Source organism: Pituophis catenifer, unplaced genomic scaffold (genome assembly GCF_029215685.1).
Source record: "Pituophis catenifer annectens isolate HBS135680 unplaced genomic scaffold, rPitCat1.0.hap2 SCAF_17, whole genome shotgun sequence".
Taxonomy (NCBI): Eukaryota; Metazoa; Chordata; class Lepidosauria; order Squamata; family Colubridae; genus Pituophis; species Pituophis catenifer.
Window position 1 is genome coordinate 2,038,543 of NW_027256897.1, and position 25,867 is coordinate 2,064,409.

The window sequence follows — 25,867 nt, forward strand, 5'->3', positions numbered from 1 at the left end:
AGTTTTGTATGTACAGATAGTGTTTCCTGGGAGACGAGGGTGGGGGCTACATTCCTGTGAAAAGAACGTGCCGGGAGGTAGAGATGGATCTGCATGATGGCCAATGGGACATTGGGGTTGGAGAGCGGAAGAGGAGGGGGTTGGAAGGAGGGGCCAGTTTGGCTGCAAAAATGAAATCAGGAATGTCGGCTTTTTATGTTCTTAAATAAAAATGATTCATTAGAGAGATTGTGCTTGAAAATGAAACTTATTTAAGATAGCACCGAAACCTGACACCTAATCTTCCTCCTTCCTCCCGTTTTCTCTACAACAACAACTTGGTCCGGTGGAGTTGGGTTGGCTGAGAGAGAGAGAAGGACTGGCCCGAAGTCACCCAGCTGACTTCCATGCCTGAGGCGGGACTAAAACTCCCCGTCCCCTGGTGATTGGCCCAAAGTCACCCAGCTGACTTCCATGCCTAAGGCGGGACTAGAACTCCCTGTCTCCTGGTGATTGGCCCAAAGTCACCCAGCTGACTTCCATGCCTAAGGCGGGACTAGAACTCCCCGTCTCCTGGTGATTGGTCTGAAGTCACCCAGCTGACTTCCATGCCTAAGGCGGGGCTAGAACTCCCCGTCTCCTGGTGATTGGCCCAAAGTCACCCAGCTGACTTCCATGCCTAAGGCGGGACTAGAACTCACTTTCCTCTATTTTCTAGCCTGGTTCCTTAGCCACTAGACTAAACTCAAGCTGGTTTACAAGGGCAGCTTGTTAACTGCTAAGCCATGTTGGACTATATAGCTTCTCTCTTCTCGGCCTGACACGTTGCTGGCTTCATTATCTGGTCTGACGAACCATACCTGAAGTGTCCTTGATTGGCACAAAGCCGGGGCACAAAAATTGGCCTGATTCGCTTCAAGAACGGATTGTTTTATTCGGGTTTGTGAGCCAGGTTGGTGTAGTCATTAATGTGTCCGTTTTTGAGGCTTTTTTTTTTAAAAAAAAAATGTTTTCCCCCCCAGTATGTTGGAGTCCTAAAGGAAAACAACTGGCAGTCGGCAAGCAGAATGGCACAGTGGTCCAGTATCTGCCAGTAAGTCTTATTTCCTGTCCGCAATAATTTCCCAACCATTCTCAATTTATGATTAAGGATCTGGATGGAGTTTTGGGGCGTAGTTATCTTAGTTAAGATGTGGAGACTCTAGAAAGAGTGCAGAGAAGAGCAAGAAAGATGATTAGGGGATTAGAGGCTAAAACATCTGAAGAACGGTTGCAGGAACTGGGTATGTCTGGTTTAATGCAAAGAAAGACTAAGGGAGACATGATAGCCGTCTTCCAATATCTCAGGGGCTGCCCCCAAAGAAGAGGGAGTCAAGCTATTCTCCAAAGCACCTGAGGGCAGGACTTAGAATTTAACTCAAGTGCTGCACCAACAGACAAAAATATGGTCTCACTGTGTTTTTTTTTTTTTTCTTCAATTTTTCAGAACCTGCAGGAAAAGAAAACAATTCCTTGCCCTCCATTCTACGTGGCAGATAATCCTGTCAAAGGTACGAATTTAGTGATGTTTCAATAGGAATACCTGGTAGGCCTTCTTTTCTAATTTCAATGCACATTTCTAATAACTAAATTAGGCCAGGTAAACCTGACATGGCTGGGAAAGTACAGCCCTTGGTTTGGAGAAAAATAACCATTTTCAGTGAAGTTTAAAAACACAAATTTTCCTAGTTTTATTTGTGTTAAAACAAATAAAACTGTTCACGCATTGATGTGTTTGTTAAAAATTTAAAAAAATAATAAAAAACTTGTAAGAATAATAATAAAATAATCCTTTTTGTTGTTCTTTTCCAGTCCTGGATGTGTTGTGGATTGGCACTTACGTCTTCACCATCATTTACGCCGCTGCGGACGGCAGCTTAGAAACTTCCCCCGAAGTGGTTATGGCTCTGTTGCCGGTACGTATCCACATCTTGCGTTTTTTTGGTTTTTTTAAAAAAAGAAAAATAAGATTAGAAACCAAGCTGTTCTTCTCTTTGTTCAGAAAAAAGAAGAGAAGAGGCCTGAGCTGTTTGTAAACTTTATGGAGCCTTGTTATGGTAGTTGCACTGAGAGGCTGCACCACTACTTCCTTAACTTCATTGAAGATTGGTAAGTACCAATAGAAGAGAATATTTGTAACTCAGGGTTGAACTGGGGAGTGTTTGGCGTTCTCTGAATCTTTCTTGCAGGAGTTTCGTTACCCAATTAGATAACATCAGCAGTGCTGGTGTAACACGCCCCCTGTTTATATACAGTAGATCTGAGCTGGGTTGTCTTTTTGCAGACATTTCATGACCCAACTAGATAACATCATCAATGTTAATGTAACTTACCAAAGCCCATCTTTTCCATTTGGACTATCATGAATCGCCAGTTTACATTGTCAAAAGCTTTTTGTGCGTCTAAAAATACCAAAGCCATCTGCTCTTCAGGATGTGCTTCATAATACTCTAAAGCATCGAAAATTATTCTTATGTTGTCTCTAATTTGTCTTTTTGGGAGGAATCCATTTTGATCAATGCTAATTGTAACTTGTTCCCTGTTTATAGCTCTGAGCTGGGTTGCCGTCTTGCAAACGTTTCATGACCCAAGAAGCCTCCTAGCACTGATGATGTCACCTAGTTGGGTCATGAAAAGTCTCCAAGAAGACAATCCATCTCAGAGAGCACCAATAACATCAAGATGTTGGTTTCCTGTTTTTTTGCGGGCTGATCAGATCCCTGGGCTCCCTCAAGGCTGTTCTTTTCACAGGGAAACCACAGTGGGAACTGAATTTGTTCATTCAAGATTTTCCTTGAAATGTTCACATTTATGTGTTTTATTTTATTTTATTTTTCCCCCCTTTCCCAGGGATCTGGTCTTACTAGCTTCTGCCGCTTCCACCGAAGTCAGCATCCTGTCAAGACAAGGGGATCAGGTAACTCTCCTCCCAAACTCATTAAATTAAACAGTGTGTCATCTGGGTATAAAATTCAAAATATTGTCACTCAAAATATGCGCCACCACCGCCAATGTGCGACACCCGCTGGCACGCGATTTAGTGAGCTTTTCAACTCCCAGTAGGCCAACCATGGATAAATCCAGAACGTTTAATTCCAACTCCATATGCTAGTTTTGTGGCCACTCAAGAAATAGTCAGGCACGGGAAGGGTTTTGTGGCTCCCAGTGTTTTCTTTTTTGTGAGAAACGGGTCCAGATGGCTCTTTGAGTGTTTAAGGTTGCCGACCCCTGACATTCGGCAACAGGTTCATATTTATGACTGTTATAGTGTCCTGGGGTCATATGATCCCCTTTTTGTAACCTTCCGACAAGCAAAGACCCCAGGACGCCGCATCCGTCATAAATACGAGCCAGTCGTCAAGCGTCTTAACATGGATCACGTAACCGTGGGGATACCGCAACAGTCCCAAGTGTGAAAAAACGACACTGTTTTCATTGTAACTTTGATCGGTCATTAAATGAACTGTTGTGAGTCAGGGGCTACCTGGGGGGAGGGGTCATGTGCTTGTGGAGGCCTCCAAGGCTTTGGAGAGCTGTTGGCGAAGCACATGTTGGAAACCAGATGAATTTTCCTTGCAGACTAACTGGGAACTGTGGGTGTTGGAAGACTCCAGTCGCGCAGAGCTTCCTGTGACGGATAAAAGCGACGATTCCTTGCCGGTCGGAGTTGCCATTGATTATAGCAACAACATGCCCATAACTATCAGTAAGTCCGAGGATCATTCGTTTGATCCGAGAAAAAGGGCGAAAGGTTCATAAGGACGCCGTCTAATCTGCCAACACTATTTGTTTTATTTTATTAAATTTGTACGCCATCCAGTTCTTTACTAAGCAGCTCTGGGCGGCTTACGAGAGTATAAATAACGCAATAAAACAATAGCAAGAGCACTGAGACTTACATACCGCTTCACAGTGCTTTTACAGCCCTCTGTAAGCAGTTCACAGAGTCAGCCTCTGGCCCCCAGCAATCTGGGTCCTCGTTTTACCTGCTGCCAGTACTTGTCTGCACTACTTAGTCCTCATTTTACCGACCTCGGAAGGGTGGAAGGTTGAGTCGCCCTTGAGCTCATTAGGATCGAGCCTCTGGCAATTGGCAGAGTTAGCCTGCAATATGGCATTCTAATCATGGGAGGGAGGGAGGGAGGAAGGAGAGTGAGAGGAGGGAGGAAATAAGGGAAGGGAAGGGAAAGAGAGAGAGAGAGAGAGAGAAAGAAAAAGAGAAAGAAAGAAAAGAAAGAAAGAAAAAGAAAAAGAAAGAAAGATAGCAGATTTATATATCGCTTCACAGTGTTTTACAGCCCTCTCATAAGCGGTTTACAAAATCAGCCCAGTACTTGTCTACGCTACTTAACAGTTCCTGGATTTTAAGAGTTTTTGCTTGGAGTGAACGTGTCGCGTTTCGTTATGATTCCCCCCAGGCGAAGATAAAACCTTGGATCCTGCTCCGGTCTTGATGTTGTTATCCACAGACGGGGTGTTATGCCCCTTTTACATGGTCAATCAAAACCCCGGCGTCCGATCTCTTCTGGTGGCCCCCGAACCTCTCTCTGCAGAAGGGGAGAGAGGAGCAAAACCCACAGGTAGGCATTTGACGCCCTCGCCAGGAGATTTCCTTGCGCTTGGTCGATCTAAGAGGGTCACGGAGGCGTTGAGAAGATCTCTGGCTTTCCAAGGGAGCCTCCTTCAAATAAAATACCAGAATTTAAAATCAGTTGCGATTATAATTTTCGTTAACGACTGCGGCCAAAATCAGTTGTAAAATCATGGCCACTTGGCTCACTTAGCGCCAGTCGTAAGCCGACGACTTCCTATATTATTTGTGTTAATGGTCAATCTCTCCCTTCCAGGCACCACCACTCCTTCAGCTGCTGCCAAGAGCGACGCTTCCCCAGCCCCTCCGGCCCCGGGTCCCTCCTTAGTCCCAAGCAGTGGGGCCACCCCCTTCTCTTTTACAAGTCCCCCTCTCAAAGCCCCTGTCCCGGCTCCGAATTCTTCCCTGCCTTACCCCTTCCCCTCGGAGGCCTCGACAGCAGCGGTTCCCGGGCCCAGCACAAGCAAGGCCGCCGAGTTCTCTTCTCCCGCCACCCCCGAAAGCACCACAAGTTCCCGTCTCCTCGTCCGGCCTCGTCCCGGGTTCCGCTCCATCTTTCTCCTTCGGGTCGGTGAGCTTCAACAGCCGCGTCGACGGGCCCGTTCCTCCCGTCGTGACAAAGCCCAGCTTTGCCCCAGCGGTGTCCTCTGTCAAGGTCAACCTCAACGAAAAGTACGTGGGGTCTCTCTCTCTCTCTCTCTCTCTCTCTCTCTCTCCCTCTCTCTCTCTCTCTCTCTCTCTTTCTCTCTCTGTCTCTGTCTCTGTCTCTGTCCCGGCCGCTTCTCATCCCCCTCTATTTATTTATTCATTTGTATCCCACCTTTTATTGTTTTTGTTTTTTTTGCAAACAACTCTTTACCCTTCCAAACAAAATCCTGGCCTTTTAGCTAACTCTTAAGTAGTTGAAGAATGCTAGGCGGTGTGTGGCTTTGCCCATTTTCATTTTGAGTTTTTCCTCTTCAGGTTTGCCGCTGCCGAGTCCGCTGCCCCTCCTCCTGCCAACACCAGCCAAGGTTCTTTGCCTTTCCTTTTTCCCGTGGCTGCAAAATCTACCTCTGCAGGACCCCTAAACCTGACCACGCCGCCTCCTGCCCCAATAAAGGCTTCTACCCCGGTGACTGCTGCAAGTACGGTTTGGCCTTTGCGTTCCCCACTTTGTTGTGGCCCGCCAGCGGATCGGACAGTGAGGAGGTTGGGGAGGAACGTGGGCCAGTCCTGGAGTCTGGGGAAGGCTCTGATGAGGGCTCTGCGTCGGAGGCAGAGAGGGAGCCAGGGCCGTCTGACAGTTGTCAGCTGCCTTCGGAGTCAGACATCAGTGAGGCAGAGGAACAGCTGGAGCCTGTTCCCCGTGTGCGCATGCGCAGAGTTGCCAGATGAAGGGAACAGCTAAAGAACAAGGGTCGACTCAGGAGTAAGGCCACAGATGGACGGTGAATGGCCCCTCCCAGAGGGAATAAAAGAGGAGCGAAAGGGGAGGGGAGTTTGCAGGAGACAATTAGTTCTTTCCTGCATTCTTGCCAAGTATGAAAGATATCGGCCTGGCCACTCTCCAAGCCTGATAAAGGTCGGTAATTGGGAACTATCTAGAAAGACTGTGGGAGAGGAGAGACTTTGCTGGAGAGGAATTCTCCGTAAATTAAATGAAAGGGGGACGAGGACGAGCTGAGGAAGCCTAGATCAGAACACACTTCTTTTCCTGTGATTGTTGGGATGTTTGAGTGCAAGCTGTTGGGGCAGGGACGTTTCCTGTGTCCCCACCCTCTCTATTCTTCTCAAGTGATCCACAAGTGCAGGCGGTCCTCGATTTACGACAGTAATTGAGCCCAGAATTACATGGGTGTAAGTCATTTGTAGCTGTTAAGCGGGCCACCCTAATTTTACTTTTCTCGGAATGGGCGTTCCCCTCATTTTATCTTTTAGGGCTTAAGTCGTAACTGACCGCCAGCAGCAGTTGTGCGAGTGCGTGTCCCTCTTTTTTGTGTTCTTGCCCCCAGCAGTGCGTCCATCTCAAAGCGCTCCCGCAACCTCGGGCCTTCAGAAAGCTGCCAAGATATCCCCGGTTGCTCCGAAAACGAGCCCTTCGCAGGTAAGAATACGTAAATACATTTATGGGTATTGATGGCACTGCCGAACTGACAGCCGACACGCCCTCAAGCTGTCAGCTAAAGAACAAGGGTCGGCTCGGGAGTAAGGCCACAGGTGGACGATGAATAGCCCGTCCCAGAGGGAATAAAAGAGGAGCGAAAGGGGAGTGGAGTTTGCAGGAGACAATTACTTGGCTTAATTGGTTCGTGACCCTCTGAGATTCCTTGCCAAGTTTTGAAGATATTGGCCTGGCAGCTCTCCAAGCCAGATAAGATCTGTGACTGTAAAGTCTGACAGACTTTGCTGGATGTGAACGAGAAGAATTCACTTAATAAAAAGGGTTTTTTTGTCGGGACAAGGAGTCTGGGAAGCCCACATCAGAACACCTTGAAGGTGGAACAAGAGTGGGTTATTATCTCTGCACAGGCTCTAAATAGAACTACACCATTCCGAAAGTCGGGTCCTAATCCTGAACTCTGTTCATCCCGATTCTTCAATCCCTCTCGCTTCTTTCTCTTGACACATCACGGATGCTTTCGTGTTGCACCTTCCAGAGTCGGCAGCAGCCTGCCGGTGTTGGAGTGGAGAAGCAGCCCTGCCAGTGGAAAGAGACGGATCCTGTCATCATCGGGATAAGAGAAGAGGTAAATTTATTGGTTCGATTTATATGCCGCCCTTCTCCGGAGACTCAGGGCGGCTTACAATGCGTTAAGCAATAACCTTCATACTTTTGTATATACCTGCTTAGTAGGGCTTTTGGCTCCCCCCTAAGCGGTGTTCTTTTTTTTAATACAAAGTCAGCTTATTGCCCCCACAATCCGGGTCCTCATTTTACCTACTTCGGAAGGATGGAAGGCTGAGTCAACCTTGAGCCTGGTGAGATTTGAACTCGCAGTAATTGCAGGCAGCTGGTGCTACTTAACAGCACTTTAGTCCGCTGCACCACCAAGGCTCTTCACCTTCACCAAATCACCTTCCTTCCCCCCCCCCCCCCCCCCCCGGTGGATTCTTCCTGAAGTTTTTTTTTTTTTAAGGGGGTTTTAAAAGACAGATTGGCATTGAAAGTTTGTGCTGGGTGTCGTTGTTTCCTCGTTACCTGCCGTGAAGAATAGCAGGTAATCAGGTGCAGAGAGAGGGAACCAGTAGCGGGTTTCAAATCCAGATGCTACCGGTTCGCTATCATCGCGTGGCGCTTTTGCACATGCGCAGAGCGTTTTTGATGACGTCTGGGCAGGTGGGCCGCCGCTACCAGTTCACTTGAACCGGGAGCAACCCACCACTGGAGGGAACCCCTGATTGAACTGGCAAAGTTGTACAGTTTATAGCCAGGATGGCGAACCTATGCCACGCGTGCTAGAGGTGGCACGTAGAGCCCTCTCTGTGGGCATGTGCGCCATTGCCAGCTGCTCTTCTGGTTTCCAGCTGGACTTCACGGGCGGCAGAGTACCAGAAAACAGCTGTTTTTCAGGCCGAAAACAGCCCGAAAAATGCCCAAAAATCAGGCATGTGCGCACCGACCAGCTGTTCTTCATAGGCACCGGAGCGTCAGAAAACAGTTGTTTTTCAGGACATATTTCAGGCCAAAAACAGGCCAAAAACACCCAAAAAATAGGCATGTGTGTGCCGGCCAGCTGATCTTTGGATTTCTGGCGTGTGCGCATGCACACACATTCCGGTTTTGGCACTTGGTGCTGAAAAGTTTCACCATCACTGCTTTGTAGTATAAGGCAGGAGTCCCCAATCCGAGGGGTCACGTCCTGCAGCCAGGCCGTGCCAAAAGCGGGCCGACAAGCACGCACGCAGAGCTCGACCTCGCCCAAGCGAGGAGGAGGAGGAAGAACTCAATGGAGTAGGAAAAGCACATTTTTAACGTGTTACACCGGAAAAAAAGTCCTGTTGTGTGTCTCTTTTTTTCGCCTCCCACTTGTCACTATTTTTTCTCAAATATCCACCCGCCCGGTGGCTCGATTCCGCAGATCGCCCATTTCCAGAAAGAGTTGGAGGAACTCAAGGGTCGAACCGCCAAGGCCTCGTTTCAGGTGGGCGGCGAAGAGGAGAAGAAGAAGTTACGTGTGGAAGCCAGTGACCTGCACACTTTTCTGCTGGAAATCAAAGAGACCACAGAGGTAAGGAGGAGGCGGTGAAGTTGCCGGGTACGAAAAGCGGCAGATTTGGGGAAAAACAATCAGAATAGAGCTGGAAGGGACCTCGGAGGTCTACTTAAGCAGGAGATCCTATCCCGTTTCAGACAATTGGCTGTCCAGTCTCTTCTTGCAAACCTCCAGTGATGAAGCACCCACAACTTCTGGTGGCAAGCAGTTCCACTGGTTAATTGTCCTCACTGCTAGGAAGTTTCTCCTTAATTCCAGGTGGCTTCTCTCCTCGATTAGCTTCCATCGTTTCTTGTTTTGCCTTCTGGTGCTTTGGGAGAATAATTTGACCCCTTCTTCTTTGTGGCAGCCCCTCAGATACTGGAATACTGCTGTCATGTCCCCCCCCTAATCTTTTTTTCGCTAGACTAGCCAAACCTGCAATTAATTAATAAATTCATAATCTAAAATAATTAATAAAATCAGGAGCAGATTATTTGTTAGAGTCAGGCATTTATTTTTTTTCCTTTATTTTTATTGCCTTTATTCTTTTTACTGTATTCTTGGTTAATATTGGTATCCTGCCTTTACTACCATCTTTCCCCGAAAATAGGACCCTGTCTTATATTTTTTTGAACCCCGAAATAAGCGTTTGGCCTTCTTTTCGGGGAGGTTTTATTAATTTGGGGCTCGTGGAGCAAGACGGAGATCCTCTTGCCGTCTTACCTGATTTCCAGCTCTTGTCTCCCTAACCCTAACCAGAGGAAATGGCGGGGACTGGCTGTGCATCCGTTTAAATATTTTTGGGGAGGGCTTATTTTTGGGGAAACACGATATTTGTACAAATAATTCAAGGCAGCGAACATACACAACACAACTTCCTCCTATTTTCCCAGTACTACAACAAGCTTGCGAGGTGGGTTGCGCTGAGAGAGGAGGACTGGCCCAAAGTCACCCAGCCAACTATCATGGCTAAGGCGGGACTAGAACTCACCGTCTCCTGGTGATCGGCCCAAAGCACCAGCCGTGTTTCATAGCTAATGCAGGACTAGAACTCACCAGCTCCCGGTCACTAAAAATATGGTCGTCAGGTGAGGACTAACTTGTAACGCGTTCCCTCCCGGTCTCTTTCTCCCATCTGCCTCTTGCAGTCCCTTCACGGAGACATCAGCCTTCTGAAGACCGATTTGTTGGAAGGTTTTGCAGGGGTGGAGGAAGCCCAGGAGAAGGACGAGCAGGCTCATAACTCGGAGTACTTGCGCCTGCTTTACAAGAAGCCTTTGGACCCCAAGAGCGAAGGGCAGCTTCAGGTAGGAGCAGAGCAGAGCAGAGCGGATCTCTCTGGTCCAGAATGTCTGAGCAGATGCCTTCAGGAAGCTCCCCAAGAGGATCAGGAGACCAATATGTCCTCTTCTGTGGTGGCTGTCATCTACCCGCTGGTCTATTGAGGGAAGAAGCTGCCTGAGATTCAGGAAGTGGGGTTCAGCGTCAAAAACTAGCTGCTAGCCATAACCCTATCTTGAGGAGTCATTGTCATTTTGCAGTGTGGGAAGATGCCAAGGGTTGAACTGGGAAGGGCGGAGGAGAGCAGAGGAGAGGAAGGAGGGGAGGGGAAAGAAGAAGAAGGAGAGGGAAGGAGAAGAGGAAGCGAGGGAAAAGATAAAAGAAAGGAAGAGGAAGGAGAGGAGAGGAAAGAAAAAAGGATGAGAGAGGAGAGGGAAGGATGGGAGAGGAGAGAGAAGAAAGAGGAAAGGAAGGGAGAGGACAACGAAGAAGAGGAAGCGAGGGGAGAGGGAGAAGAAAGGAAGAGAGGAGGGAGAGGAGAAAAAAGGAAAAGAGAGAGGGAAGAGTGGAAAGGGGAGGAGAGGAAAGGAAGGGAGAGGAAAGAGGGAAGAAAAGGGAAGGGAGAGGTGAGGAGGAGGAAGGAGAAGAAGCGAAGAGAGGGAGAAGAAAGGAGAGGAGGGAAAGGGAGAGGAGAGAAGAGAGGAAAGGAAAGGAGAGAGAGAAGAAAGGAAGGGAAGGGAGAGGAGGAAGAGGGGAGAGGGAGAAGAAAGGAAGAGAAGAGGGAAAGGGAGAGAAGAGAAAAAGAAGGAGACGAGAGAGGGAAGGAAGGGAGAAGAGAGGAAAGGAAGCGGAAAGAGAAGAGGAGAGGAGACCCAAGCAAATACACCACCAGGGTTCAGATCCATATGGATTGTTCACTTTAGGACATCCAGATCTGAGAATGCCGGAGAGGCCACGCCAAGCCATGGTGTTTGCTCAATCCCAGTTAGTCGAGGGCGCAACATTCCCCTCGGGACGGCTTGCTCCACCCCTGCAGATTTTGAGCTGAAGGTTTGAAATGTTCTCCCGGGCAGGAAATCCGTCGCTTGCATCAGTACGTGAAGTTTGCCGTCCAAGACGTGAACGACGTTCTGGATTTAGAGTGGGATCGGCACCTGGAACAGCAGAAGAAGCAGAAGTGAGTGTACTTCGAACGGGGAAATTAAGAAATCTTCCCCCCCCCCTTAAGATTTCTTGCAGGCTTTTTAAGCGCCAACAGCACTCCTGCTTTGTCAATTTAGCTGCTGAGTGGTTCAGATATCAAATAATGCTTTGGGGGGGGGGACGCTGATGGTCAGCCCCTGGTCTGCTTCTGTCAAGAGTTTGTTGCAGCACACACAATCAGACAATTCAGCAGGATTCAATTTAAACCTTTATATACAATACCATACAGCAGAAACCAGCATACAAAATCAGGAACACAGAAGCAATATTCATAGAAGCAAGTCATTACAGAGTAGAGAGATAACAGAGGCTAATATTGTACAGGGGCACCCATTAAACAGTGTTGTGGCCAGCCGGCAGAGCTGGCGGCAGAGACAGGCAATGGGGAGGTTGGGGAGGAACGTGGGTCAGTCCTGCCTAAGTCTGACCTCAAGCGACGCGGTTCCGAGTTATCCAAACCGAGAATTTCGAGCCTACTAGCATAGGAAATTCTATTATGTACAGAAGAGTGCAAAACTTTTCTCGTAAAGTATCATATTTTTTGGACTATAAAATGCACTTTTTTCCCCCTTAAAAAAGGGTGAAAATTTGGGTGCGTCTTACACACCGAATGTAGCCCTGCCCACCCGCCAGCCCCCTCCTTTTGGCCTCTGCCTCCCAGCAGTTTGCCTCCTTGCAGCAAACAGCCTGTTTCAGTTTCATTTTCAGCACAGCCTGATTAGCACAAGAAACAAAAAAATCTGCCTCCCAGCAATTTGCCTCCTTGCAGCAAACAGCCCGTTTCAGCTTCAGCACAGTCTGATTAGCACAAGCAGCTGATTGTCGGTCGGATCGGCCTCCCGACCCTCAGCTGTTTCAGGCTGCAGGGATCTCCATGGCCTATTGCCACATGGGCCTCCGCTGTTTGCTGCAAGGAGGCAAATTGCTGGGAGGCAGATTTTTTGTTTCTTGTGCTAATCAGGCTGTGCTGAAACTGAAACTGAAACTGAAACAGGCTGTTTGCTGCAAGGAGACAAATTGCTGGGAGGCAGAGGCAGTTTTTTTTTTTTTTTCCTTATTTTCTTCTCCCAAAAAAGGTGCGTCTTATAGTCCGAAGTGTCTCATACTCCGAAAAATACAGTACTTCTGAACCCGCTTTTAATGAGTTGCAAGCACAGTCGTGTTCCCGTCCCTTTTTCTTTTCCTCAATTCCTTACCTCGTTCTCTCTCTCTCTCTCTTTCTCCATCTATCTCTCTCTCTCTCTCTGTCTCTCTCTCTCCTTTTGACATAGGCGTTTAGCTGTCCCCGAGCGAGAGACTCTCTTCAACGCCCTCACAAACAACCGGGAAATCATCCACCAGCAGAGGAAGAGGCTGAAGAAGTTGGTAGACAGCTTGTACGAGCTCCGTCTGTACAACCAAGTCACTCCGTGGAACGCGTCCGCTCCCGTTTCTTCTCACACCAGCATCCAAAGGTGAGGTCTGCTTGGAAGAGTTCTCCAGAAAAGCTTTCCTTCCTCTTGTCATTGAATGCAAAAGATGGCTTCCAGGCCTGACCCCTCTCTTGACCCATTTGGAAAATGTTGGATCTTTCTGGATTTGCGTGGGACATCATTTGGTTGAGAGGAAGCCTACCCTAGTTTTAGTAGCTAGTTTCCAATATCTCAGGGGCTGCCCCAAAGAAGAAGGGGGATCAACCTATTCTCCAAAGCTACCTGAAGGCAGGACAAGAAGCAACGGATGGAAACTAATCAAGGAGAGAAGCAATTTAGAACTAAGGAGGAATTTCCTGAGAGTGAGAACAACTTGCCTGCAAAACGTCTTCAAAGAAAAACCACGAAAATCCAGTTGCCTCTTGAAAAAGCACCTTTGGGAAAACTTATAATGATTTTTTTAAAATGTATTGTGAGCCGCCCTGAGTCTTCGGAGAGAGGCGGCATATAAATTGAATTAATCAAATTAAATTAAATTAAAACCAACCCAGAACTAAAGAGGAATTTTCTGGCAGTGAGAACAGTTCATCGGTGGAACAGAAGTTGCCTTCTGAAGTTGTGGGGGCTCCCATCACTGGAGGTTTTTAAGAAGAGGCCAGATAGCCAATTGTCTGAAATGGGATAGGGTCTTCTGCCTGAGCAGGGGGTTGGACTAGAAGACCTCCAAGGTCCCTTCCAACTCTGTTATTCTGTTATATTGCCGTAGTTGAGTTGAGTGAGAACAGATTATGGAGGAATAATGCTGCATGAATCAGAACTGGTGGTGGACCAACGAATGGATGCGTATTCAGTTCTTCAAGTCCTTGAACTGCACTCCGGTTGTGAGCGGTGTGACAATTTCGCATCTCACTTTTGCCTGCTTTTTTAAAAGAAATTTTGTTTTTCCTCCCCTTTTGTGACAGCTTGGAGAGTGAGCTGGAGAATCTGAGCAACGCCTTAACGAAAGCCACGCTGGAATCTTCCACCAAAGCTTCATCCCCGTCAGCTGGTAACTAGTCCCTGCCGTTTATTTGACCAGGTTCCACAGAGGCAATGTGCCGTTGCCTCCTTCCTAGGGCTGAGAGAAAGTGGCTGGCTCTGTGTGCCTAAGGGAGGACTGGAACTCACAGCCTCCCGGTTTTCCTAGCCTGACGCTTTAACCAGCGACACCACCACGCTGTCTTTTCGTAGCGTAATAGGTCACACAATGGTTTCTAAAAAGATATCGATTCGAAAAGAAATAAATAAACTTTGGATCGTAGTCCTGAATTTATGACAGTTCATTTAGTGACCGTTTGAAGTCACACTGAATCACAAACCAAAGTAGAGCCCTAAAACTGTGTTCTTTGTTCCCTGCTTCTTACAGCTAAGTTGTCCCTGGTGAAGCAGGCTCAGCTAAGGAATTTCTTGTCCAAGAGAAAACTGCCACCTGTCCGCTCGACAGCACCAGGTAAATAAATCAGCATCATTGACAATATTTTCCATTTCAGGACAAAAACCGAGTTATTTAACCTTTCATTCACTCCCTTTTAGCAACTGAATTTTTCTCGATGATCAGTGTAGCTCTTGACTTAAGGACCATTCCTTTAATTCAAAGCATTTTGAAGCCATTCAAATTTAGAATGCCTCCATCCAGTTCAGGGAGTCCTTGCCTTACGACTGTTCGTTTAATGACCGTTCGGAGTTACAGCAGTGCTGAAAAAGACTTATGGCCGTTTTTCACACTTAGGGACCGTTGCAGCGTCCCCGGGGTCACGTGATCAAATTCAGACACTTGGCAACTGGCATGTACTTACGACAGTTTCCTGGAATCGTGGTTTTTTTATTATTATTATTATTTTATTAAATGATAGAATAAAATACAAAAATACAGAAGCAAATAGTCAGACATAGCGGGGAGGAAAAGGGAAAAGGTTTCCTGGGATCATGTGATCCCTTTTTTTGCGACCTTCCGACAAGCCAAGTCGATGGGGAAGCCAGATTCACTTCACCGCCCTCTTACTAACTTAAGAACTGCAGGGATTCGCTTAACGACACTGACAAGAAAGGTCATAGAATGTGGCGAAACTCGCTTAAAGAATGGTTTCACTTCGCAAGAGAAATTTGGGGCTCAATTGCGGTCGTATCCATATTAATAATTCCCCTCCTGCCCCCCTTCTGTTTTTTTTTTTTGCAGCAACTCTGTCCCAATCGGCTTTCCTGTCTCTGAGATACGACGAAGACCTGGATGACATCAGCTCCGCGTCTTCGGTCACCCCGTCCTTGGAGAACGAGGACACGGAAGCGGTGGATCAGGAGGAAGCGGAGGAGGTGGTACCAATCCAAGCGCCTCGTCACGCCCCGGTCGTCCGGACGCCTTCGATCCAACCTCCCCTGTTGTCACAGCCCCTGCCTCTTGGCAAACCCCACATCACAATGGGCACTTTAAGTGAGTCGAGTGCGGGATTTAGTAAATCGTTTGCCATCTAGAGATCTTCCTTGAGGGAGATGGGTGGTTAAGACTTGCAAAAAATGAATGAAAGGAGGAGGAAGAGAACTGTGGGGTCCTTAGTGCGCTCTGAGCTTGGATATTTTCTTGCAGACGTTTAATGACCCAGCTAGGTAACCTCATCAGTGCTACTAAGGAATGGGGTCAATTTATACTCTATTTGTGTGTGTGGGTCTTAGAGGTTCTTTGGCTGGGCTGTTTGCTGTTAGAAACTTGCATTAAAATTAGAAAGAAGTCGTAAAAAGGGGCAGAACTCCCTTAACAAATGTCTCCCTTAAGAACGGGAATTTGAGGCTCCATTGTCGTCGTAAGTGGAAGACCACCTGTCTTTCATCCCAGAAAGACCTTCCATGAGATGGCTTCAAATTCTTTTCTGCCATGGCAGAAGAAAAATTATCCCGATCCATGACAGCAGTTCCTCCAGTTCATATATTGGAATAATTAGCTTAATTGGCCTCCGAGGAACACTTAGCATTCCATTTGGGAGCATAGAATTGCAGTCATAAAACAGACTCTGAATAATCATGGCTTGGATCCAGCTGAAGATAGAATTGTGATCCTACCTCTTAAAGGACCGTGGCTCTCGGGCCTTCTCAAGAAAGCAGAAATCCTTTGTTCATAACATTGGAAAGGAAACTCATGCCCCAACATGATTCGGGATGGACCTTATGGATAATTAAGGGAGCTGGTCCTTCCGGCACGAAAAAGTGTTTTTCACACTTAATGACCATTGCAGCGTCCCTGCGGTCCTGTGATCAACATGGGACTAATACGTATGTAGCTCATTTGGCTTAGCATGATGTAGAAGCTAAAATCAAAATTTGCAAGAGCTGGCAGCAGACAAAATTAAGGAGCCGGCAGCAGAGTCGGACAATGAGGAGGTTGGGGCCAGTCCTGGGGGCTGGGGAAAGCTCGAACGAGAGCTCTGCGTCGGAGGCAGAGAGGGAGCTAGACAGCAGTGAGGCAAAGGAACAGCTGGAGCCTGTTCCCAGTGTGCACATGCGCAGAGCTGCCAGAAGACAAGAACTACTCAGAAAGCAGGGACGACTTGGGAGTAAAGCCACAACTTGGAGCTGATTGGCCCCTCCCATAGGAAACAAAAGAGGAGCAAACGGGGAGGGGGCTTTTGCAGGAAACAATTCGTTCATTCGGTCGTTTCAAGAGTGGGAAGATCTGTCCGTGAATCCCAGAGACTCTGTGCCAAGTTTTGCCTTGCCCTTCGTTTGGAAACTAGTTATCTGGCAGCTTTCCAAGCGAGATAAGGTTTGTGTCGATAAATACTCCTCTGAAAGACTGTTTGGACAAGCCTTGCTGGCTGTGAATGAAAGGAATTCACAGCCGTGTAAATAAAAGGGGTTTTGCCGGGACCAGGACTCTGCTTCCTGCTTTTTAAGGAAGCCGAGGTCAGGACAGATTTCCCCAATCTGAACACAGGTCAACTCCCAGAATCCTTTGCCACGGACAAATTCCTAGCTGGGGAATTCTGGGGACTATAAAAAAGAATTTGGAGAACCTTTCAGCTCCCGCACTTCCCAGCAAGAATGGAGGATTCTGGGAGTGGAAGTCCTCTTAAGTCCAGGCAGACGCTGTGGCTTAATCAAGACATTCAAAACAAACTATGGTTTAAAGTAGGTGAACCCATCTAGAGAGAGCAAGTTTCTTCAACCTAGTTTATTTATTTATTTATTTATTTATTTATTTATTTATTTATTTATTTATTTATTTATTAATTAATTAATTAATTAAATTTCTATCTACTTAATGGTCCCATGACTGTTTTCCATCACGTTGTTCGGACTTTTGAGATAATTCTAACCGAGGATCTGTTTTTCTGCCCTCTCTCTTCTAGTGTCTACCCCTAAGCCCATCATCCCTGGGGCAGAGAACACAATGTTGGCAACGAAGACGGTGAAGCACCGAGCCGCCATTCCTTCCGTCACTCTCCCAGCCCCCCAGGCTGCTGCAGAAGCTGCCTTGAGAAGACAGGTGGCGAACCAGAATCCAGGTAAGCTCCAGCATAATAAACTTGGTCTACAGGTCGCCTCGACTTACGACCAAAAACGGAGCCCAAAATCTCCACTGCTGAGCCAGACGGTCGTTGTGTGAGTTTCGCTCCATTTTGGGCCACCGTTGTTAAGTGAATCAGTCCCATGACTTCCCCGTTGATGTTGCTTGTCAGAGGTTCGCCAAAGGGGATCGCCTCGCCTTGGCGACCGTCATAAGTAGGAGTCGGTGGCCAAGGATCGGAATTTTGGTCTTCTCCAGCGCCAAAATCCAAAATCGCCAATGCTCTTTCTGCCTTGCTTCTTCAAAGTCCATCTTCCACTTCTTCATAAATGGGCTGAACATCTTTTGTTTTGCCCCAGCTGGAGACTTAAAACCCTTGTACGAGTAACATCTCTTCTGTTTGCACGAGCCAGAAAGAGGGCTGTGAAAATATCTACACACACACACACACACACACACACTCACCAGGGGTGGGATTCCAACATTTTAGCAACCGGTTCTCTGCCCAGTTGCTGGGTGGGCGTGGCCTACACGGCCTCCTGCAGCACGGCAGGGGTGGGTGGGGTATTTTCGCCCTCCCCAGGCTCCGGAGGCTTTTCTTGAGCCTCCGGGAGGGCGAAAACGGGCCCGTTTCCAGACTTCCGGAACTTCCAAGAGGCCCGTTTTTTCACCCTCCCAGAGCCTCCGCGGGGGCCCTTCACTTAACCTGCCATCCAAAATGGATCGCGTGGAGACTCCTGGGAGGGGTCTCTAAATTTTCTTGCTCTTTATTCTCAATTCAACAGCGGCAAACACCTCCCTGACCGAATCGACTCTGAAGAATGTCCCTCAGGTGGTCAACGTCCGTGAGCTGAAGAGCAGTGGGTCTCCCCCAACCGTTTCTGCAGCAGCGGGGTAGGTAACCTCTGCCTTTCCTCCTGTCTCATTTTCAAATAAAGGGAAAGATCCTTCAGGCCGGACCATGAATGAATAAGCAAGAATTTAATTCCGTTGACACAGATTCTTCGCAGAATCCCCTAAAGCAAAGATATTGGGAGTGGATCGAGTTCATTCATTGTTAATGTTAAACTTTTTGGCTGCAGCGTGTATCTCTAATGGGCAAAAAATATTATTCAATGAAATAAGTTTCTTTTAAAAGGTGGAGGCGAGTGCTGACTTTCCACAATTGTGTTTTGTCCAGTTTTCCAGCCGTAATAAGTAGCTTTTCCCACTCACTTGTCCTTGAATCTCTCCTGAGCAGTTGATTATCAAAGCCAAGAACACACTAATGTTGCTTAGCGGAGCAAAACTCTGCTCAGAGCTGGACATTTGGCCTTGAGGAAGCTGGGCAGTTATTTTTGAAAAGCCCCCATTGATGGAGCACCTACTATTTCCAGTGGCCAGCCGTTCCGCTGATTAATCATTCTCACTGAGAGAAATTCCTTTTTAGTTCTAGCTTGAACCTCTCTTCACTGCTCTTCCTACCCATTGCTTCTTGTCCTAGACAAGTGGGGTTGTGTGCATACAGTTTCTAAAAATTTAACAAGTCTTAGTTAGGTAAATTAACTAAGTTAGTTAGTTAGCACTGAGTGGTGGATCAGTGGCTAAGATGCTGAACTTGTCGATCGAAAGGTCCGCAGTTCAGTGGTTCGAATCCCACACCCCGGGCGACACTGCAAGCGTCATAAATAGGAGTCAGTTGCTAAGCCCCTGAATTTTGACCGCGGGCGATGCTGCGTTGGTCGTAAGTGTGAAAAACTCTCACCGCTCACTTTTTTCCCCAGTACCGTTGTAACTCTCTAACAGTCACTAAACGGATGGTTGTAAGTCGAGGACTTACCTGAACACCGGAGGCGGGAAGGAAAACATCAAATGCTCCGGTGTCAGAGTTGGTGGAAAGAGCTGGGAGGAAAATGCTCAGCTGTCTCCAGAATTATCCTTGTCTTTTTCTAAATCAGGGCCTGTGTGAGTTTGTACAACATGTTTCTGCTAAGCGGTGATAAGCTATAAATCTTCCTCTTTGTACTCCCACTGCTGGGGGAATCCATTAGTCTTTTGTTTTATGCTGACTCTGAGAAGTTTGGCAGGAGTTGCAAATCATGAGCCAGTGAGACTTCATATTTTTTTTTTCCCTCCTGCAATTTCTCTGCTGAGAGTCCTGACCACTTCACCTCTCTTAGCAGTAGCTGCAGTGGTAGATTCTTGGTCAAAAGGCTGCAGTTCTCGCTGTAACTATCGGATTTTCAAAGTCCCTGCTTCTTGGCCAGGACTTTGCTCCGGCTGCTTAGTCTCAGCCCAGCCAACCTCTCGGGGCCGTTGTTATGGGAATATAACCTGGGGAGATCTGCCTTGAATTTTCTGAGGATAGATAGATAGATAGATAGATAGATAGATAGATAGATAGATAGATAGATAGATAGATGGATAGATTAGATAGATGATAGATAGATAGATAGATAGATAGATAGATAGATAGATAGATAGATAGATAGATAGATAGATAGATATGGATGGATAGGCAGACAGACAGACAGGCAGATGATTGAGAGAGAAAGGATGGATGGAAGGAAGGAAGATAGACAGACAGACAGACAGACATGATTATTTATTTATTTATTTATTTATTTATTTATTTATTTATTATATTTCTATACCGCCTTTCTCCCGTAGGACTCAAGGCGGTGTACAGTCAAGAAAAATATAGATACACAAACATCATAAAATTGCTAATTAAAATTATTATTATAACATAGTTTGGCCCAATTAAATAGAACCTAAAATTAGATAACATTTTAAAAACATTCACATGTTCGTATGTTTAGCCCTGCCTGTTGGAACATCAGGGTTTTGAGGGCACGGCGGAAAGCACGGAGATCAGGGATATTTCGTATCTCAGGGGGCAGTTCATTCCAAAGGGTTGGAGCCCTCACAGAGAAGGCCCTCCCCCTGGGAGTCGATGATTGAGAGAGGATGGATGGATGGAAGATAGATAGACAGACAGACAGACAGATAGACAGACAGACAGATGATTGAGAGAGAAAGGGATGGATGGATGGATGGATGGATGGATGGATGGATGGAAGGAAGATAGACAGACAGACAGACAGACATGATTGAGAGAAATGATGGATGGATGGATGGATGGATGGATGGATGGATGGAAGGAAGGAAGGAAGATAGACAGACAGACAGACAGACAGACAGACAGACAGACAGACATGATTGAGAGAGGATGGTTGGATGGAAGATAGATAGATAGGCAGGCAGGCAGATGATTGAGAGAGAAATGATGGATGGATGGATGGATGGATGGATGGATGGATGGAAGATAGATAGAACAACAGACCGACCTAGGTAGGGGGAGAGAGGAAGGAAGGAAGGAAGGACGGTTGGATGGAGGGAGGGAGGGAGGGAGGGAAGGATTGTATGCCAATACAAGAAGATGCTTCTGAGTAACTCAAACCCATGGATGCATCAGGCAGTATTACATTTACAACCTTAGATAACTCTGATAAAGGAAAACATTTGATTTGTTCTCCTTGCCATCTAGCCCAGCCTTTTCCAGCCAGATGCTATCCAGAAGTTTTAGGGTTGTAGCAGTTTCCTGAATTCCCGCTTGCCTCTGCATTCCAGAAGTCATCATCTCAAACCCCTTCAGAGGGTGCTTGCTTGGTCAAGTCCAGCTTACCGATAGGAAGAGAATATTTGCAGCTCAGGGTTGAACTGTGTAGCCCTTGGTGGTCTCTGAGCTTGGCGGTTTTCTTGCAGATGTTCTTCATGACTCAACTAGGGAACATTATCAATGCTAGAGGAGAGTGGGGTTGGTCTCTCCCTTCTAGCACTGAAGATGTTACCTAGCTGGGTCGTGAAAAGTCTGCAAGAAAACCGCCAAGCTCAGAGCCCACCAAGGACTTCAAAGTCTAGCTGGTGCTTACAAAGAAGGCAGAGATTAGTGGCCACAGACACAAGTTGGTTTCTAGCCTATTTATGGAACAGAAGATTTGTTTAGTTTGAGTTCTGAGTTGTTTGGTTGGGTTCTGTCATTTTTCCCTCTTCCTCTTCCAGGTCATCAGTTCCTCAAAGTGCTGCTCAAGGTGTCCATCAAGTTTTGGCTACCGTGGCAACAAATCAAGTCAACCAGGTAAGGCTGATCTCTTGGAAGATCAGTCCTTCTCTTCAAGGAAGAGTGAATGGGTCGAAAGGAAGGGAAGGCCGGAGGAGGCTGATAGCAACAGCACTTAGCCTTATATACCGCTTCATAGTGCTTTTACAGCCCTCTAAGCGGTTTACAAGAGTCAGCCCATTGCCCCCAACAATCTGGGTCCCCATTTTACCCACCTCGGAAGGACGGAAGCCTGAGCCAACTTTGATTTGGTCAGGATTGAGCTCCAAGCTGTGGGCAGAGTTAGCGCTTAATACTGCATACTAACCAACGTGCCACGCCTGAGAAGGGAAGGGAGGGAGGAAATGGAGGAAGGAGGTGGGATGAAAAGGAAAGGAAAAGGAACGAAAGGGAGAGAAAGAGCCAGAAAGGATGGGAAGGGAAGGGAACGAAAAAGAGAAAGAAGTAGGATGGGAAGGAAAGGAAAGGGCAGATGAAAGGGGAAGGAAAGGAAAAGAAGGGAACAAAAGTGAACAAAAGAGAAAAAGAAAGAAATAGGATGGGAAGGAAAGGAAAGGAAAGGAAAGGAAAGGAAAGGAAAGGAAAGGAAAGGAAAGAAGGGCAGATGAAAGGGGAAGGAAAGGAAAAGAAAGGAAGGGAAGGGAACGAAAGGGAATGAAAGAGAAAGAAAGAAATAGGAAGGAAAGGAAAGGAAAGAAGGGCAGATGAAAGGGGAAGGAAAGGAAAAGAAAGGAAGGGAAGGGAACGAAAGGGAATGAAAGAGAAAGAAAGAAATAGGAAGGAAAGGAAAAGAAGGGAAGGGAAGGGAACGAAAGAGAGAAAGAAAGAAAGAAATAGGATGGGAAGGAAAGGAAAGGAACAGATAAAAGGGGAAGATAAGATACAATAGATATAAATTTTCCCAAGGCCTCCCTCAATGGAAGCTTCTCATCTCTTGCTTTCTGGACAGTTTGTGCCCTGCCTGTTTTCTAACCAACCCCTTTTGCTTAATATTTTAGGGAACCCCGTCAAGCACCCCGAAGATGCAGGCACCACCCAGCTCGGCAGCAGCATCCATCGGCCAGACCTCGGTTGGGAAAAAGAATTCAGGTCAGTCGAGATTTTGCCTGTCCTTCCGTCATAAGAGGCAGAAGGAAAAGCAAACCCGACAACATCTTTGACCTTGCTGAAGTACGGCAACATCAGGGGAAAGGGGGAAAAAAAACTCCCAAGAGATTAAAAAAAAAGAACAAAAATCCCAGCGATTAAAATTTTGGACCACGATTGGATGCCCCAAGTGTCAAAAACGGTCGCAAGTCGTTTTTTTTCCCCAGCTCCGTTGTAACGGATAGTTCCGCTAAACAAATAATTGTAAGGCAAGGACCCCCTTCTGTTCATTTATTGCAAAGATCCATCTGGCTGCCCGCCTTGAAACCCAGCTCTGGCTGGCTGGCTGGCTGCCAACCAGAATAAAATTGCAAAAGCCGGAATTAAAAACTTAAATTAAAAACTCCATCGTCCACCTAAAGAAACCCCAACAGCCATCCATCCGCAGGGTCTCTCTCTCTCTCTCTCCTCATTTAACCCCACCGCCTGGGTAAAGAACAAATCTCTATAGCCTTCCAGACGGCTAAAAAGGGCGGGGGCTGGCCAGATGTGAGGCATTATCCCACGTTTTCAATTACACACCATTTGGAGAGATTAAGCGTAATCCCTTCTTACCGATGCCGAAGCCAGGAGGCTGAATTTCTGACAGCGCTCGGGCATTTCCGGTAGCCATTGGAAGTGCAAAGGTCCCTAAGCTCAAATTTTGGGTAGAGGGTTTGAACCAGGGGTGAAATTCACTTACCTCGGCTACAGGTGAGCACGCGCACCTCCTCCATGCATGCACAGAGCCGTCAGCTGAGCCCTCCTTCCTGAGCATTGCGGCACACTCAGCAAAATATGTGCAGGTGCGCCAAAGATAGCCACACCGAGAGTGTCGAAGCTTGGGGCTCGACGAGCTCAGTGACGCAGGAAGGTCGAGGAGGAAGAAAAATGGGATCGCGCAACGTCGACGAGTTTGGAGAGCTGAAATGCTTCTGCTTTTCGGCTCCCTGTTCCCAAGGGTTAGCGACAGTGGTGGGTTGCTCCCAGTTCGCCCCGGTTCAGGCGAATCGGTAGCGGCGGCAGGAGGCTCCACGTCATCAAAAACGCTCTGTGCATGCACAGAAGCACTGCACACTTGCAAAGTGAGCACGCAAGTGCGCGCACTTCCAATAGCAAACCAGGAGCGCTGGGATTTCAAACCCACGACTGGTTAGCGAGTCTCAGCTCACTGTAGAAAGTGTGTGGGGGGGGGGGGGGAATCTGTTCTTAAGGTCAATATTCCTATTCAACCGACACATAGAGATAAGCCACATTTACACACCCATCAAAAAGCGAAAGAGAAACAAAGAGACTCCAAACACCTCCTCACCAGCAATCAGCACCCAGATAAGCAAGAGATTGACGCCAGATTGACACCAGATCAACAATATGATTAAACAATACCCCAGTCAAGAAATTATCAACACAAACAAAAAAAATCAATGGTAAACAGTAGCCTAATCAAAAAAACACACCAACCAACACAGACAGAGCAAGTCACTAGTATATAAACAGAGCAAACCCCCCTCACTTCTAGCACTGATGATGTTACCTACTCGGGTAGTGAAACGTCTGCAAGAAAACCATGAAGCTCAGAGAGCAACAAGGACCCCGTAGTCGTTGACCTCCTCCTTCTCTTCGTCGTCCTCCTCTTCCTCCTCCTCCTGCTCTTTTTTCCCCCTTCTCCTCCTTGCACCAACCCCGCTCCCTTCTAACACTGACCATGTTACCTAGTTGGGTCACGAAACGTCTGCACGGAAGCAATTTAGAGAGCACCAAGGGCCCCACAATTCAACCCTACAGATATTGTCTTCTGGTGCCACCAAAATCCCCTCTTAGGTGTGTGTGTGTGGGGGGGGGATCACACCTTGCAAAGCCATCAAAATTCGTTCCTTGGAAGGAAGAAGGTGGGATACTAAAGAGAAATAACTCAGAGATCTGCTGGGAATGTCGGGACGAGAGGCAGGATTTTTATTTATTTATTTATTTATTTGAGCTTTGGTTATCTGCTAACTTTCGTTTATTCTTTCGCACTTAACTTTGTCACGATTCCAGGAGCCGCAAAGACCGTCGCATCTGTCCCCACGCCAGCGGCGACGTCCATCTCGGCCGCTGCTTCCCAGTTCAACAAAGACTTCACGTTCGCCCCATCGGGGTCAGTACTGTCCAACTTCCCATCCTCTCCTCTCTTTTCGAACGCTGGGGCGACGTTTTAAAGGGGCGTCGTACAGCGGATGTAGCACCAAGCAGTGATCTAAGAGACTCAGATTTCAGCTTTTGCTGGGACAAAAGAGAGAGAAGAGCCCTGCTGCATTTTAGTGACGTTGTGAGCAAAGATAAGAGCTAAGGCACGGCCTTTTGAGTCTCGGCGCCTTCCAAGAGGCAGACACCCAATTCCCAGGGATTCCTTGCAGCCATGCTGCAAAGAATCCTGGGAAAATGAGTCCAGGCCTCCAGAAATTGCCACTCTTGGACAACAGGTAGTCCTCGACTTACGGACCATTCGTTTAGTGACCATTCAGAGTTACCAACGGCACTGGAAAAAGTGACTCGCGGTACTTGGCAGTTAACAACCATTACAGCATTCCCTCTACGGTCATGTGTGATCATAATTCGGGCACTTGGCAACTGGCATGTACTTGTGTCGGTTGCAGCATCCCTTGGGAAATCGCCATTTGGGTCTTCCCATCCAGCTTCCGACAAGAAAAGTCAGTGGGTTCATTGAACAATTAATGTGATTCATTTCAGAAGGCAGCGATTTCGCTTAACAACCGCGTCAGAAGAAGGTTGTGAAATCGGGCGTGGCTCCCTTCTTAACGACTGCCTCGCTTAACAACAGAAATTACGGTGTGGTTCGTAAGTCAAGGACTACCAGAATTTGTAATTGATTTATCAGAGGGTTGATGATCATCAATACTGATAACAATGGCAGTCCCCAGAATTTGACCGAATCCTCCGTTGTCCGTAGGAGAGAGAACAACGGGTGGCCCCAAAATCAGAAAAACCTGGGGGGGGGGGAAATACGACCGCATAGAAGAAGCGACGGATAAATCTTGCTGCCGTCTATAAGGCAGTTCTTACAAATGGGATGTTGGTTTGTTTTATTTTCAAACGTAGGGCTGGGTTTAACTTCGCTGCGGTGCCTGCTTCTGCTGCGACGCCGGCCTCTTCTGTTTTGGAAGGTAAGTTTTTGGGGGTAGGGTCTCCTGTTTGAGCAGGGGGGGTTGGACTAGAAGACCTCCAAGGTCCCTTCCAACTGTTATTCGGAGGAAAAGGAAGGAAGGGTCTCCTGCTTAAGCAGAGGGTTGGACTAGTGCAGGGGTCGGCAACCTTAAACACTCAAAGAGCCATTTGGACCCGTTTCCCACAGAAAAGAAAACACCGGGAGCCACAAAACCCTCCCCGTGCCTGACTATTTCTTGAGCGGCCACAAAACTAGCC

The 25,867-nt window shown here is 47.3% G+C and overlaps 1 protein-coding gene across 1 annotated transcript in view; it reads left to right on the forward strand.

Moving 5' to 3' along the window:
• Positions 1-25,867, forward strand: part of NUP214 (nucleoporin 214) — a 44,457-nt gene that overhangs the window by 4,239 nt on the left and 14,351 nt on the right. The window contains 25 exon segments of the mRNA XM_070955502.1: positions 1,002-1,072; positions 1,466-1,529; positions 1,831-1,934; positions 2,021-2,127; positions 2,869-2,935; positions 3,598-3,724; positions 4,437-4,598; positions 4,866-5,104; positions 5,106-5,281; positions 5,573-5,736; positions 6,604-6,695; positions 7,249-7,338; positions 8,671-8,820; positions 9,936-10,094; positions 11,142-11,245; positions 12,543-12,725; positions 13,646-13,731; positions 14,089-14,172; positions 14,899-15,150; positions 17,060-17,215; positions 18,003-18,111; positions 21,262-21,337; positions 22,318-22,408; positions 24,482-24,581; positions 25,544-25,608. Of these exon segments, the coding sequence (XP_070811603.1) occupies positions 1,002-1,072; positions 1,466-1,529; positions 1,831-1,934; positions 2,021-2,127; positions 2,869-2,935; positions 3,598-3,724; positions 4,437-4,598; positions 4,866-5,104; positions 5,106-5,281; positions 5,573-5,736; positions 6,604-6,695; positions 7,249-7,338; positions 8,671-8,820; positions 9,936-10,094; positions 11,142-11,245; positions 12,543-12,725; positions 13,646-13,731; positions 14,089-14,172; positions 14,899-15,150; positions 17,060-17,215; positions 18,003-18,111; positions 21,262-21,337; positions 22,318-22,408; positions 24,482-24,581; positions 25,544-25,608 (3,078 nt within the window).